The 17,100-nt window shown below is 43.6% G+C and overlaps 1 protein-coding gene across 1 annotated transcript in view; it reads left to right on the top strand.

Annotated features, from left to right (window-relative positions):
- Nucleotides 1–6,203: 6,203 nt before the first annotated feature.
- The window catches only part of LOC142768947 (uncharacterized), a 31,193-nt gene continuing 20,296 nt past the window's right edge, over nt 6,204–17,100 (top strand). Inside the window, exon 1 of the mRNA XM_075871554.1 lies at nt 6,204–6,398. Within this exon, the coding sequence (XP_075727669.1) occupies nt 6,275–6,398 (124 nt within the window). The 5' untranslated portion in view covers nt 6,204–6,274. The remainder of the gene's footprint in view (nt 6,399–17,100) is intronic.

The raw sequence follows: 17,100 nt of genomic DNA, 5'->3' as shown, positions 1-17,100 counted from the left end.
GTACCTTAGCCACTAGACCACCGCGGCGGGTCATGATGGCAGGTCACAAGTCGAGGTGGCACACTCTTTAGGGATAAAATTTATCGAGTTTGACCTGTGTTCCACTGAACCCTGTGGCATAAAATTTTCAACTCTCTTACTAACACATGAAAGTGAAAATTTTATGAGGTTACCAACTAGGAGGAGGAATAAATGAGGAAGGACAGGGAGGAAAGAAGTTGCCATCAGCACTCGGTGTTCCCTGGTGGTCTCCCTCCCAAGTACTGACCGAGCCCAATACCAACTAGAGTTACATTAACAAGTTCTGTGCTCCTTGATATACGGAGTTCAACTTCATTTTCAGAATAAATAAAAACCGGTGTACTTCCGCGCAACATAACTGATCACATGCCCATTTTATTCCTTGCACCACTTGCTTTTCAAATTTGTCAGAAAACTGAGGTACCTTTCGTGGACTAAAAAAGCAAAAGTCAAGAACATTTTGTACTTCTAGTTCAGAAGTTTGACTGGACCACTGTGTATAGACAAGACAACCCAGATAGCGTGTGTAGCACATTTCTGCGTCCGTTGAGTTTTACTTATGATGCAGCATTACCACTTCAGAAGCGCTCATATGATAGAAACAAAAACTGTAGAAATCCCCGGATAATTTGTTCTTTTAACCGACGCACACAAGTAAAAAAATTAGTTGGACCACAATTTCATCCATTCACGGAACACAGATGCATTAACTGAAAATAACAAAAATGCAGAAACGTCCTAAATTCAGTGATACGGAAAGCTAAAATGTACTATAAAAATTATTTGAAAGAATCCACAATAACTAGAGGTAATTATGGGAGGCCATAATTGGGTTTCTGAACAGTGACTATATAGGACACATGACCTAATTATAGGCGGGACATACAGTGGGGAAAGTTTGGCAAATTTTATGAATGAACACTTCAGAAAAGCGGGCTTCTACGTTTCAACGGATGTAAATAGGGATGTTGCTCCGAGCACGAGTAAGTCTACTATGCCCTCATTTTATTTTTCTTCTGCCCACAGATTCGGCAGAAGTAGAACACTTAATCGGTAAGCTTGACAATAATGTTGCTTCAGGGATCGATGAAATAGGTTCTGTCGAGTTCAAGTTGATTTCACCACTCATTTCTGACGTGTTGGCTTATGTTATCAAACTCACCCCGACTAACGGCATATTTTCTGAGCAGTTTAAGGTGGCAAAAGTGACTGCCGTACATAAAGGTGGTGGTATAAATATTTTAGCGAACTATCCCCCTAAATCTGTGCTTCCAACAATATCAAAAATTTTTGAAGGGGTAATTTTGAATAGACTTTCATCGTTTTTTTTCTCAAGCATCAAATAATTACAAAAAGTCAGTATGTTTTTTTAAAGATGCACTGAACAAGTGCTGCTGTATGTTAAAGATAGGATAATTTAAAATCTTGAAAAAAAAGTGCACGCTTGGGCTTTCTCTCGGTCTTCAGAAGGGATTTGACTCCACACAATTCAGTCTATTGATTTCAGATACCAAGCTTTAAGAAAAAAAAACACGGTGTCAAGTCGTTATTGTACAAACGCGTCCCTTCTTCCCGTCTCCTCAATGTCGTCATGACTTTCCTTCTTTTGCCTTTTCGCATGTGCAACATATCAGATTATAGTTCAGGCCGATCGTTTTGCCTTCTAACAAACACGCTCTGTCACTTGCTTGCAACAATTCCTGGTTGTCCCAGAGTTATACCGTGACTGTAACCTGTAGATAACGGCACACAATGACGTCAAACTGATTCGAACAACGGCAATACGACTTTTTCGTTTTTCTGTGCACGCGCATCTTCGTCCTCTTTTGAAAAGCGGCACATACAAGCCTGCAAGCATCTACAGAAATAATACTGGCAGAACTTGTACTAGTATGAATATATATACATATATATATATATATATATATATATATATATATATATATATATATATATATATATATATATATATATATATATATATATATATACCTACAAGTTATATCATCAAAGTGGCAATATTGGCAAAATTTCACTATGTTGTAACACAGCCTCGTTACAATCTCCTTCTACCATAGGAAAATTGATTGATTACTGCCAAAACAAGAGGGGCTCAGCCCCCCTCCCCCAACTATTCTCATTATGGGGGCTCGCTCACCCGGCTGATACGCCAATGGTTATGGACGAAATGTTTAAGATGTCGCCTATGAACAGGAAAGAAGTTCTTGCTTGTTGGGAGACGAGCGCAAGATTTAGCTCTTGTTTGATGTGCACATATTTGCATTAATTTTGGGCATCTGTGCGTTTGAGAGGCATGTCGCAAGCGTCATGTGTGACGTCCTCAACTGTATTTATACAGCGCTTAGTACATTCCGTGGGTGGTCTTGTTCACACGACACACATAAATTTATCGAATCGATGAAGCTTTAGCATTTACATTTACCAAACAATTGATGTATATATAGAGGCTGCATAGTAACGTTTGCACATATATTAGTGTTAATGATTGAAATGCCACCAGGTTTAGATGGCAGGAAATGTACTTGTCAACTGCTGCTTTATGGACGTAAAATTTTCCAAGTGTAGCTTCTACTAGAGACGGCGCTTGTATGATGCATCAGCAGGCTTTTTTTTTCTTCTAGTTCTGACGTGGCCATATGCAGAATAGAAAAAAGAAGCATAACATTTACCCTTTTATAACACGTAATGCTTTCAGCTATTGATGTCATGCATTTGAGAGCTACTCTTGTTGCTTCGTAAGAGAAATGAAATGATAGCTGCGAATACTCTTGGCTATGCCAACGGTTCATCTTTCCAGTCGCCTCACGCTAAAAATGAATGTGTAGTGGAACTGTTTTTCAGAAAATCGTGATATTTGAGGGACATGGTTGAACCACAAAGACAAATATGACAGATTTTTTTCTAATAATCGAAAATCTGCATAAATATCGCCAGTAATTTTTGATCCATTATTCTGCTATCTATCTATCTATCTATCTATCTATCTATCTATCTATCTATCTATCTATCTATCTATCTATCTATCTATCTATCTATCTATCTATCTATCTATCTATCTATCTATCTACCTACCTATCTATCTATCTACCTATCTATCTATCTATCACAGTATACATCCTGACGTCTTGTGGTCGTCTGCTTTGCTCGGAATAGTCTTATATTTATGTAGGAAGGCATGAGCTTGTGACAAACGCGAATAAAAAGTTTTGACATGAGTAACGTGACCTGCATGTTGTAAACGCCACGACGCCATTTGTCTCCCTCAAGCGTTGCTCATACAACCTACCGCTAACTATAAAATGCACGTATCTAATGTCGAATTCCAACGGCAGATCCAGATCAAGTTTTTCTCTTCTGAGCGGAGCAATCACATTCCAATGGCGGATTGGGAGCGTGAATTGTATGTTCCAATGGCAAATTGAGAGCAACCGCAGATCACGGATTGCTCCATGGAGCAAGAATTCTTGCTCCACCGAAATCAGCGGATTCGACCAAAAGTTCAAGTCACGTATTCTATGCGCCCGCCTTTCATCCAATCACCGGTGGATGTCCGGAAAACGCTTTGTACTCTCTCGCACCCTCTATTGGTCCTCGCTAGATTTCCGCTCGCCAAGAGCCCCCATCGAGACGCGTGCGTTGCAGTCACAGATTTGGCGAGAGCAATCCCGCTCGGATCTGCACGCTTCATTCGCGATTGGCCGAGCGCTCGCGATCTGCCATTCGAATTCAAATTAATACAGGTAATTCACACTTGCATTCCATGACTCACAAAGCTGCAAGCAAGCGCTGCTGAAGCTCGGGAGAATACGCGAATGACCGCCACTTATACCAAGTCAACGTTTTGATGAAGGCATGCTCTCACGAAAAACTTTAAGCTGCCTTATATGCCAGTAAAACATAGCAGAGACATTTGCTCGGCAGTGGGTGTACTCAGGCTGATGATGGTGACGTTAAAGAGCCCCAGATAGTCAAACTTTTGCAGCCTTCCACTACGGAGTCGATCAAAATTATATGGTGGTTTTGGGACTTGAAATCCCGCATGTCAACCAGTCACTCCATCTGATGATGATGCTGATACGTCAGTTAAGGAAAAATAACTGGCTGGATGTTAAAATGCGTCACACCGCATAATATTCACGCAGACCTCGCTTCATGGCCTAAACCTTGCACCAAACAAAAAAAAGCAAATGCAGAAATTAGAGGTGATTGCTGACCGCTATAAATTGTCAGCGCCGTTGGCTTCAAAACAAGTAGAGCAAAAACACATACTTGATGACGTCACGAAGTGACGTCGTCGTGCCACTCGGGCTTTTTCAAGATTCAAGCACCATATTTATGTCATTGCGACCTTTCATAACGTTATGCCACCACATGACATCAGATAACACTTTATAGTGAGATAATAAATACCTATAGCTACCTTTGTAGGGGTTTTGCGTATCTTTTCTTTCCATAACGCGTTGTAAAATGCTTAACTACTTCACGCGTTCGATATCCCGAATCTTTTACTTTAGTGACCACGGTAACTTTGAAATCATTAGTGAAGAATATCACCACATACGCATCAGTACATCTTAATCAATGTTGAGTGAACTTCTTTTGCCAGAGTGAATGATAGGGAAATGTCACGCTTCTGCCAAACCATGTAGAACACCGTCTGCGCCATTCTAATTTTCGAGTTTTTATTTCTTATTGCATATCCAAACGTGGAAGGTCTCTTCCATGTGACTTGCTTTTACTTGGCGTTGGTGACAGTATCGGATAAACGCTCGTATATCTATTTGGCAAATATGTCATTACATGATTGCATCTAAAAAGTTATACTAACTCCTCTTTCTAATATGAATCACACTTCCCTCTTGAAAGCAAATCTCTCTTATTCTACAAAAATTTCAGCAAAATTATTCTTCAAGATTTTCCCTGTGCGCTTTATTCATTAAGAAGAATAATGCTACCTTATATTGAATTAATGAAATTTCTATAGGTAGTATTGTAACTATACAAACAAATCATCTTTTCTCTTGTCGGTCTTCTCAGAGAACAACCTGATCTTGCGAGCCCGTTTGGCATACAAATTATGGCCAATAGGGCTGTTTGAACACATGTTTCAAAGATTGGGTCAGCAAAATTTTCAGAATTACGCACATCAAAGCATAGCTTCTTAGTGACTCAGTCTTTTTAATTATTGCCCTGCATACTCCAAAAAAACACTCGTCAGCATAAAACGTCAAACTTTATCTGATTTAGAGATATTTAACGATTTTGCTTTGAAAAATCTTAAAACAAATTTGACTATTACAGCTAAGAGTTCGTGATGCTTTTTCTTGTTGACACTGAGCATTACTAGTGCATACAACTATTCAATATCCCATTGCATATTACCTTTGCATTGAGTGTAATTCTACAAGAATGCGACTCAAAACGTCGCATATAGCACATCAAAAAAGTGTATTTTGATCTGGTAAGCTAACTTTGGCCTTCGTTTACCTTAGCAACAAACTTGCATATTAGACGTTCGAAAGCTAAGAGCATTAGAGCTTGTCATATGTTAAAATCAACTTGGCAATATTGCAGAAGGAGATAAACGTTTTGCGGCGATGTATTTGTGAAACCCATTAGTTATAACTGTCAAGCGTACAAATAACCTTTAAAGAAAAAAGTTTCCCACTGTTCCAAATGCGGAAGCCGTAACAGAGCATTTTGAGGCTTTGACAGCGCATACATGAAGCAGTATGAAATATATGCTTACTCAGCGAAAGACATTCCAGTTTTTGCTTTCCGACCCTATTCATTTGGCCCTGCAGTTAGTCATCAAGTCTAAGAGAGTCTTTCTTAGCATTGGTAAAGGTCATATTACCAATATCTCAGTGGAAGCGGTACTTATTGATCACAAAAATAACTCAAGCGTTGTGTACCACTCTGTACGACGCCACGGAACTACTACAGTGAAATAAATTTCACCAGAACAATGACTGCATTTCATGTAACGACGTAGTAACATGGAAATGGCGAAGACTGAGACATAGTGTAAAGAGTGATGCATTTCATTGCACATTTCAATACATTTTAATAACGAACGAGTCACAATATCAATAATCTAATGTCCAGCAGCTACGAGTAACAAGGCTGTTTAATTGCAGAACTATATATAAAGAGAACTTATATGCAGAGTTCCACGAGACGTTGCTAACCCCTGACTTACCCGGTTGCCAAGTTTCGCATATATTCTAGTATGAATCCAGCTGTTCTGCTTTTCTTTATTGCATACATTGCATCCACTCATGCGTTCTACCATAACGGTCAATACTTGCCATGGTTGAATGGGAAACACGAGCCAGACGACCAATACCTGCGCTGTAAGCCTTTTGAATACGTGTTTGCAAATGTGCACGTGGAAACCCTTTGTTGGTTGCACTGTGTCAGGTGTAAGGGAATGTGGTATGTAAAAGCTCTTTTTGTAGTTTGTAGGCAGGAACGAAGCAGATAGCATAGTGCAGAGACAGATATCTGGAAATATAATACCACGTGCATCGACAGCATGCATCTTGTGTCTGTTTCAAAGATATCGTGTAGAGACATATCTGCGAATATATTGGCACAAGCATCGAGAGAAGCTCTTGAGTCTGTTTCAGAGATATCAGGTACAGGACTTTGGTAAGGGTGGGGTCGTCTAAAATCAGACGTCAATGCCTCTGGTTCAAGTGGAAGGTTTTGTAGGAAACGCACAACATGCATGCATAACTCTACGTAATGTGAAAGCAAATTATCTGTAAGGATAATAAACGAAGAATATCTGATAAAGTGGATCGAAAAATTTTATGTGCACAGCTGGCGTTGCTAGAACCTCTGGCAAATCAAATCACGACCACGCCCGTCTACATTACCGCTATAGTGCACTTCACAGATTTAAAGTGGCATTGAAACACTTAAAAAAACCAGATTATGGTGTCATAATACGTAATTTTGTGTCATGAACTCGAAAATTAAGTAACAAATTTGAGCAAACCAACGTAAATAACTTTATTTTTTCGAGAACGAGCAACACAAACGACGGCCACTATCGCGAGTCTCGCGGCCGTTTTGATTGGTCGAATCTCCATGACGTCACTGTCAGTTATAAGGTGAGGACAGCTGACTGCGCTCGCCTGCAGTCAATGCCGTTTTTATCTGTTGAAATTGGTCCGACTTTCACAATTCGCCATACTTACAGCAACTACTGGACTTCGCTGTACATCCATACACATTTGAGCTGGTCGAAAGGGCGACGGCTGAAGCGTCACAGAAAAGTGAGTTCCGACCAGGCGCCTTCACCCGGGTCGGACAGACTGCCGCACGTATAAGATGCATGCCAGTGCTTAATTTCTCTGTAGCAAAGCGTTACAAATGATGCGTTTATCACTGGATATTCAATTCAATGAGAAACAGCAGCATCGGTTCTCGCTTTTAGGCGCGTATCGGCACAGTCAACTCTAAGCTTGGGCAGCGTGCATAAAGATCAGCTGTTTGTGGATATCACTAGTCAGAGTGCAGCGTTGTTATGCCGTCAGTTTCGTACTCCGCAGCGGGCAAGGTACATGTGATGACTCAGTATGATACCATTAGAAAAAAAAAAACAGATGAGTGTCGCTCTTCCCCAGTAGTGAAATAAGTTCTGAACTGAGCTGAAAATTTCACAAGAATAGTTTGGCTCCTATGTTGCAGCTCTTTTCTATTAACTAACGTCACTTGTTCTAAATTCTGTCCTTTACTACAGCGATGATGTGTTAAAACGCAAACAGTATGTTAGCTGTGCTAGAAACATGCCACTGTCAAGTAGAATAGCTGTTTTTTCTGTGTCTACTGACATCTTCGCACACGCGTTTTCACCATACGTGCTCATGCACGTACTGCGTGCAAACTGGGACAGAGGAAGAGTGCTGCTGCAGCTTCGAGATGCGGCAGGTTCGTGACCACCGCAGCCCGCTTCATTTCGTAGATTTTAAGTATTTTCTTTTAACTGCAGCTGCCCATATTTTAGCCATCTTCTGATCACGAGGAAGCTTGTGAAGAGCGATTTCATCACGACAGTAAGTGCTGCGGCCGCCTTAGGCAGCGTAGTAACTCGGCATCGCCAGTTCATTTAAACCTTACACAAACACAACTAGTGAATGCTAGATGGCAAAAATCTCTGATCAGAAGAAGTGAATTGTGCAATGGCAAGAAATTCCTACGAACTGGCAGATCTGATGCCTCGCCAGCAGAAACAAGGCACAACAACGAACAAGCTGAGTTGACTGAGCGACGCAGGCGGCCCGGCGCAATGTTCCTGCCGGGCAGTGGCTCGACCCTGACGATGACGTCACCTCCCCGCGTGTCTCTCTTTCTCTCCTGCACTCCGCCCCTGCGCGCACGCGTGCGGGGGGGGGGGGGGGGGGGCGTGTGCGTTCGCTCGGTCAAAGTTTGCTTGCTTATAGTAAGCCAAAGCAACGCATCGTGGCGCTGCAACTACGGACAGGCAGCGCCATCTTCGGTAGAAGAGTAGAAATCAGTGATGTAGATGGTGCGTTTTCACTTCGCTTAATTATCACCTCGCTTAATATTTCACTTAATTATTGAGTGAGACAAGTAATTAGGTCAATTGGTGTCATAAAGACACAGTTAAAAAGGCTGTAAAAGTGTTCAGGATGTGGAATGAGTCTGAAAATGAACCCAAGTGCAGAAGCAAACAGAGAGGAGGCTGACGCGAAGTGTAGGTAATGTGAGATTGAGGAAAAACACGGAGAAAACAGTGGTTGCCCAGAGTGAACTCATGATGAGAATCACCGAGCTGGAGACTGCGTTGGCGACAGAGCAACAAAAAAACGAGGGCAAGGGATGTAGATGGCGCGTTTTCACTTCGTTATAAGGGCAATTAGTGCCATAAAGACATGGTTAAAAAGGCTGTGAAGTGTTCAAGATGCAGGGTGATTTTGAAAATGGCCCCAAGTGCAGAAGCAAATAGCGAAGAGGCGGACGCAAAGTGTAGGCAATGTGATTTCGAGGAAAAAAATGGAGATAACGATGGTTCCCCAGAGTAAACTGCCGTTGAGAATCACCGAGCTGGAGACTGCGTCGGCAACAGAGCAAGAAAAAACAAGGGCAATAGGCGGAAGGCTGAAGGCCGCCGAGGAAGCACCAGCCAAGATGAACAAAGGAGCGGCCAATGGAGAGAAAAGTAAGGCACCGGCAACCAAAACGGCGGAGGAAAAATAGCAAGCAGGTTTGAAAAAAAACAGGTTCAGCCGGTTTAATTGTCGCAAAGCCCAGCTTCAGTGAAGTAGTAGAGGGGCTGGGAGGGGACAAAGCAGCCGGCGTAACAGGTGCAAGTAACCCCCAGGTGCAGGACGCTCCAGCTGAAAAGTCACAGCATGTGATAATTGCTGGGGACTCGAATTTAAATCGATGCACAGAAGCAATCAAAGAGAGGGTAAGAGGTGACAAGAGGGTTCCAGTAGGGACGTTCCCAGGACGCAAGCTGGAAGCAGTCATGAGGCAAGCGAGCCCAAAACTCAAAACTGCAGCTAATAGACGAAACCTCGTGATAACTTCAGGTGGTTTAAACGATGTCTTAAATGAAGATATATACGGCAGGACTAGCGACCACAGTGGCAAAAGGGGTCGATGAGATGCGCGCCACTTCTCCTCAAGTACAGGTAGTGATATGAACGATACCGGAGGTACCGATGCGCGACGGCAACCTGCAAAGAGCGGTTGTCAACGCAAACCAAGAGATATGGCAGATGAGTCAAGAGAAAGGCTTTGAGGTGGTGGAAATGAACAGAGAGATGCATAGATGGGGTGGTTTTCAGCGAGACAGAATTCACTTCGATGGGTGGCTAGGTCATTAGCTGGTCTGGCGACTTGTAGGACGCGCAGTAGCTTTTTTGGGTGGCACGCGGGCCCTTCGGAGTGTAGGATAGCTAGTAACAGGGAAAACAACCAGGGAAACTCTTTGACAGGTGGTATGGACCGATACGATTCCAAAGTGGCACCTGTATCTAAGATAGGTAGAGTCCAGGGCAGAAATAGACGTAGCCACGAGCGCCAAGCCAACTCAGACATAGGGTATATTAACATGCAGGATGGCAGGAACAGGATGAAGTGGGAAGGGATAGAAGAACAGCTAAGGGAGGAGAGGCCGATGATATATCGTTTTGTAGAAACACATTTTAGGGACATGGAACAACCTCCTAACAATCCGGACTACGCGTGAGAATATTGTAATAGAACAGAAGGCAGCAGATAGGGGGGGGGGGGGAGTATTGGGGCATTCATTTGTAAAAGTACAGACTGGCAATGGATCAACCAGGAGTGCAAGGAACATTTATGGCTAAAAGGAAAAGTGCAGGCCAAATGACTCTCCTTGGTTTGGTGTACTTGTGGACGGCAGCAAAGGCCAGAGAGGAAAACCAGGCACTGGTAGAGTGTGTATCATATGACATTCAGGAGTTAGGAAGAGAGTGCGAGGTAATTATACTAGGAGATATGAATGCGCACATAGAAGACAGATGAGTATATCAACCCGACAGGCAAAATTATCATAGATATGTGTGAAAGGCATGATTTGATTATTTGCAACAGTACCGAGAAGTGTGAAGGGCAAATAACATGAGAGGCAGGAAGGCTGCAGTCGACGATAGATTACGCACTGATGTCACATAGGATGTATGATGAGCTCAGGGGAATGCACATAGATGAAGGTGGTTCCAGAAGTCTGGGTAGTGATCACAAACGTATCAAGCTAAGTTTTGGAATAGCAGTGAAAGTGGGAAGGAGACAAGATCAGCAACTACAGGAAAATTTTTATTCAGAAAGGGAAATAGAAACAGCTACTAAACATATTAAGAAAGTAATCACTGAAAATAATGAAACAGTGTGGACATACACGAATCTGGTTAGACTGTTTGAGCTAGAGCTTGCTAAGGCACGTGACAAGTCACCCCGAAAAAGAAGATCCAAATCCATGAGTTGGTGGGACAAGGAAAATAAGAGAGTCATAGCGAAACGTCAGGAAGCCTCTAGGAAACAGAGACATGCTAAGCAGCGGGGTGAACCGACAGATGATGTTGAAAAAAAAAGGGAAACCTTTCTAAGCTGTAGAAAGAATGCATCCCTTCTGATCAATGAAAAGACTAGAAGAAAGGGAGCTCAGTGGCTAGCAAAAGTACATAAAAAACCTAAAAAGAGCTGCAAAACTTCGGAACCATCCCTAAGAAATAAGACGAGCTTAGAGCAGAGGTTTATAACTACAGCTCAATGTGCTAGGCTAGAAGGGGGCGAAGCTATTTTATATATAAGAACAAGGGTGACAGAAAATTTCAACAAAGAAGTGCTTTATGCGCCAATATAGACAAGGACAAATCAAGTGGCGCAATCACTCCATTTTCAGAACGAGAGTGGGAAACGGCTGAGAAGAGGGTTCCTAGTAGTACATCAACAGGCCCAGATTGCATTCCAATTATGCTGATAAAGACATTAGGTCCAAAGTCTAGGAGGCTTTGAGAGAGGCAGTAGGCAAAATAATAATCGATGGTGAAGTCCCCGATGGATGGAAACTTAGCCGGATGAGCATGATCTATAAAGGAAAGGGGCACAAAGCTGACATATACAACTACCGTCCTATAATAGTGACATCAGTGGTCTACAGGCTGGCGATGCAGATTATAAAGGAAAGACTGCAGGCATGGATAGAGGATTAAGGGGGGGGGTGCTGGGGGAACTGCAGAACGGGTTTCGGAAACACACGAGGTTGGAAGACAATCTCTTCTCACTGACGCAGTGCATCGAAATAGCAGAAGAGGAACACAGGCCCCTGTGGCTAGCATTTTTGGATATCAAGGGAGCGTACGATAGCGTTGTTCAAGAGGACTAGTGGTGGATACTAGACACACTAGGTGTGAAAGATGGAGTCACTAATCTTTTGAAGGATATCTATAAAGGTAACAAGGCCGTTATAAATTGAGAAAAACAGGCAACCATGCCTGCAGAGGTAAAACGGGGGATTAGGTAGGGGTGTCCTCTGTTCCCTTGTTATTCATGATGTACCTACAAGGATTAGAGGTCAAATTAGAGGGAAGTGGCCTGGACTTCAAACTCTCTTTCATTAAACAAGGAAAACTCATTAAACAGGCACTACCAGCACTGATGTACACAGATGCTATAGTACAAATGGCCGACACCAAGAAGATTTGCAGAGATTGATGGAGATCTGCGGTAATCGGGGACATAGGTTAGATTTTAGATTCAGTAAGGAAAAATCAATAGTCATGTATTTTAATGATAGTGAAGGTAGTGAGCTTAGAATACAGAAGGTCACGCTAGAGATAACAGATAGATTCAAATATCTAGGTGTATGGATAAGCAATGGGGCCGAGTACCTAAGGGAACACAAAATATACGTGACAACTGAAGGTAACAGGAATGCAGCGGTGATGAAAAACAGGGCGCTGTGGAATTACAATATGTATGATGTTGTGTGAGGAATAGCGGCTGCATTTCCGATGAAGGCAGAAATGTAGGACCGTGTGCTAAGATTTGGGTGCACGTTAAAGAACCCTTAGGTGGTAGAAATTTCAGGAGCCCTCCACTACGGCGTCTCTCATGATCATATGGTGGTTTTCGGACGTTAAACCCCACATATCAATCAAATCAATCATTGTGTGAGGAATATGGAAATGGGTCATGGTTCCTGGTCTGACGTTCGGCAATGCAGCCTTGTGCATGAGATCAGAAGTTCGAGCAAGATTAGAAATTAAGCAACGTGGGATAGGTAGGCTCTCCTTAGGAGCTCACGGGAATGCACCAATCAGGGAGTGCAAGGTGATATGGGATGGACATCATTTGAGGGCAAGGAAGCTAGCAGTAAGATAAAGTTTGAGAAGCGATTGAATTAAATGGAGGAGGAGCGTTGGGCTAGGAAGGTATTCAGCTACTTGTACATGAAGAATGTTGATACAAAATGGATGAAGTGAACCAGAAAAATGACTGGTAAATACTTGGAAAATAGCAGGGGGCTAAATCAAAAAGAGTTATCGGTTAAGAAGAAGGTGAAAGAAGCTGAGACCGATATGTGGAGAATGGGCATGATTAAGAAGTTCGCACTGGAGATCTATCGAACTTTTAAGCAGGAAATTGTCAAGGAAAGGATCTACGATAATACTCGTGGTAGTTCTGTACTGTTTGAGGTCAGGATGGGAGTATTGCGAACTAAGACATATCGGGCCAAATATGAAGGGATAGACATGGTATGCAGTGCGTGTGGAGAGGAAGAAGAAACTGCCGAACACTTGATAATGTTCTGTAAATACTTCACCCTAGAGTTCAGAATGATGGCCCAGAGTTTTTCAAAGCACTGGGGTTTAAGGACAGGGACGGCAAAATAGACTGTAAGTGTGTAGAATTAACTAGAAGTAGGTTATCTGATTGGTGGCCAAAGTCAAGGCACGAGTGAAAATTAAACCCTCCACTGCAAAGCAAGAGTCCTCAATCTCACTATTTAAAAGAAAAAAAATAATTCTAGTTTTTCGTTCATTCTGTATTACGGCTTGGTGGCGCTAGCCAGCACCCAATCTAAAGGGTACCATAACAATCCATCCAATCCATCCACAATGCGCGGCTGCTCGCTTACGTGCAGAGAGCGGGCGCAGCGTTTGAGTCACCTCTAAATGTACCGCCTGCAGTGTGGCTTCACAAAAATCTCTGAGCTAGACAAGCACTTCCGAGAAGCGAATCGAACAAAAGTAGTAAAGCTCGTTAGTCAAGTTTACGATGTGGAGCAGATGACGGAAGAGGAGGACTTCCGACCCCGTGAAAAATGCATTTCTCGGGTCCTTCCTGACAATACCGTGAACGACGTCTGTCTCAAGGCAAGTCTTAATCTGCCGACATGAAGCCGCGTACTCTATCGACGTGCTGTGTTGATGTTTAGGGAAACCATAGAATTGTTTTGATGTGGTATCTAACCGTTGCAGCCGTGCACTGTCTTTTGCAAACATTTGTGGCGTGCTGAAAAAATAAAGAAAAAGTTACACGGTCGTGGCATTAAAATGTTTTAGAGTCATGTACTCCATGCCGCGCTTGACCCTCTGACGTCGCTGCGAAGCAGCAAGCTAAGTTTAACCACAGCGAGTCAAGTTCAAGTGCTGACCTACCTTCCTTTAAAAACGATAGTTTTTCTTGGGGACCTTCGACGGAAAAGTGTTGCTCTGTCTCTGTCTGTCTGTCTGTCTGTCTGTCTGTCTGTCTGTAGTTTTGTCTGTTCTTCCACCCTTAACAGTACCCTAAACGGCACCAATGTGACCAAACGATACTCTAAACAGCCGACCCCATCCGCAGCGCCCACCAATGTTGCTCCAGGTTCAGCGTTCATACTTGTGCCATTGTCAATTATAAGATATTATTGCGCATATCTGAGGCACCGTAACACCACGTCAATATTATGTATGCGTATGTTTTACTAGAAAAGGCATACATAAGTATTCTTAAGGATTGTAGCCCTTATAACGCTGCGCTGGCCATGCAACGTTTGCCCGAAAGGGTAAGTGTTTCCAACACTTTGCTAAGACGGTGGTGGTACCTACCCGTCGCTTTGCGTTCTACACCTTAACACATCAGAGACTGGTGCGCAGGGCCCGTGCCCCGTTTTTCTATATAACTGCCAGATAGCGCTGATGCCTCACGTGTGACGTTACTTGATGCACTCGTTCGCCTCCGCTGCAAGCTCAAGGCACTAACGCAGCGCCTACAGAATACCATTCACCGATTTTCTTGCACAGAACATCAAATAAACATTTTGGTCACTCTCCAGATGAAAGACTATCGTATTTTGACAACATTTGCGCTGTAACATGCAGATACGGGGCCAATTTTTTTTCCGGCTTTCGTGTCATGCTTGCTCTATCTGTCGGGAATGCGGCTGTATTCACCGGCTGTAACTGGGAAACTGATACAGCTTTGCACGTGGAGAGCATTCCTTGGAATTTTCTGCATTGTTGTGGCAGCCCACAACACAATAATTCAGACCTCGCCAACATTCCTGTGGGTCCGCTTCTTCCATTGTGGAAAGGCAACTTCTCACTGCGAGCGTCTCGTTTTAGTGCACCAAGCTGACAACATGACGCCTAAGTTCCCCGCAGCGACTGCAGAACGCATTGCGCGCATGTCACACGCGCTCTCGCTTCGGTGAAACACACTCAGCTGACGATAGTTATAGCGCGAGAACAAAACGACGACACAGAGACAAGAAGTATTCGGTGCGGGCAGGTAATGCGAACAGGTGCCTTGTATTAGCAAGCCCTCCGTGGCTTTGTCCGAGAAGGAACGCAGGTTCCTCGAAGGATTCGGTGCGTGCAGGTAGCTTTACCTTGCTGTTTCGGTTTCTTCTAAGTTTTTCTTTGCTGTTTTTCAGTGCCTTTGTATTTGTGTTGTTTGGTTTGGTTTTCTTACTCATGTTCTGCTCTTGTGCCATATGGTTTTTATCGCATGGTCACTGTCTCCTCTATATATTTTCGTGCTCTGCGCAATAAACTCAGTTGGAAGTTAGCGCTCGTGTCTTTCGTGTCCTTCTTGTCTCTGTGTCGTCATTTTGTTCTCGTGCTATAACTATCGTCATGCCATACCAACTAGCCCCAGCTGCCACACTCAGCTGCCTGTGACCTCTCCCGCGTCTCTCCTCAAGTGTTCCGTAGCTCGCCGCCAGAGCCAGGCGCGGCGTTGTCATCGCTCCGCAATCTGGAGTTTCGCTTCCCTATGGAGCCGTTGTTTAATCGAACCTCGCGAAAAAAACCTCTGTAGACATGTGGTAAGAGATCCCGGATACCGAATTAGCTATACACTTGTGAATTCAAAACCACTTCAGTGCCCCTTCAATGCGAGCAACGCATCACATCCCACAAACAAATACAGAAACTTAGTTTGGTTATCCTACCAAGAATATACTCCTTACAGTTGCACGATTGCAGTTTAATCACAAAACAACGGTATTGTACGCAAGGCTGAGTTGGGTTTTGTTCAGTTTGGGAAAACTTTATCCTTGTAGGTTCGAAGGGCATACTCGACCATCGGCGTCGATGTTATGCACCGTATATGTATACGTATCGATATATATACATGAAAACGCAAGAAAGAGAGAAGTCCCAGAAAAAAGACTCCGGTGCGCGGAATAGAACGTGGGACCTTCGCGTCATCAATGCGAGGCGTTAACTACAAAGCCACCAAAAGCTACCTCTTCAGTGTTCAAACGGCAAGCTGCTCATATCTACCACTTTCCGATGCTGGCGTACAGGGGGGGGGGGGGAGGGGGTATCGTGTTTCCAGCATTATCAGCAAGATGGCGCAGTGAGCGCGCAGCAGCTCTCATCTCTCATGTGTACTTTGGCCCACGTAGAGAATAAGGAGGTGTACGCTCGATCGCGCACCCTTATCTTGCAGTGGAAAGAATCATACGTCTCGGCTAGGCTATGAGTTTAGTCGGAACGATTCTGTTGTACTTACCGGGCGCAAAACGCTCACTGCAATCGTTGCACTTTCCTCGTTTGCAAAAAAAGGGCGCACTTTTCCAACACAGCGAAGTAAAAACTGAGACGCTTATTAGTGTTAATCTGTACCCGTGAGTTCGTTTCGTGTGTCATTTGTGCGTGAGAAACTCTGAACGCGTTTTGATCTCCTTGCCATTCTGCGGGTGACCTTCCAATTTAGAGCTATCATGTTCATTGCTTCATCTTCACTGCTTAGCTGTGACTTTTTTTTTAGACATCTGCGACACAAAGCGGCACCGCCTGAACCCTGCAGTGCTGCGACTTAAGCCACCATTTACAGCGCTTCTTCACCCCGCCGCTAGGGTCAACCGAGCGTCACTTCAATGCGAACGACCCGTTAAGAAGGCCTTGCATGGTCTTTTGCCTGCTTGCCAATGACGTATTCGCTCTAGTCTGGCTATGATGCCAAAGTGGGTGTGCTCACGACAGAGGGTGACACCTTTAATTCTTGAATGTCGAAAAGAGTAGAAAGGCGAAGCGAGAAACTGATGCTGGGTCAAGTGTG

Source organism: Rhipicephalus microplus, chromosome 8, assembly GCF_043290135.1.
Source record: "Rhipicephalus microplus isolate Deutch F79 chromosome 8, USDA_Rmic, whole genome shotgun sequence".
Taxonomy (NCBI): Eukaryota; Metazoa; Arthropoda; class Arachnida; order Ixodida; family Ixodidae; genus Rhipicephalus; species Rhipicephalus microplus.
Note: the sequence above shows the minus strand (reverse complement) of the source record. Positions and strands in the feature narration are given on the sequence as shown.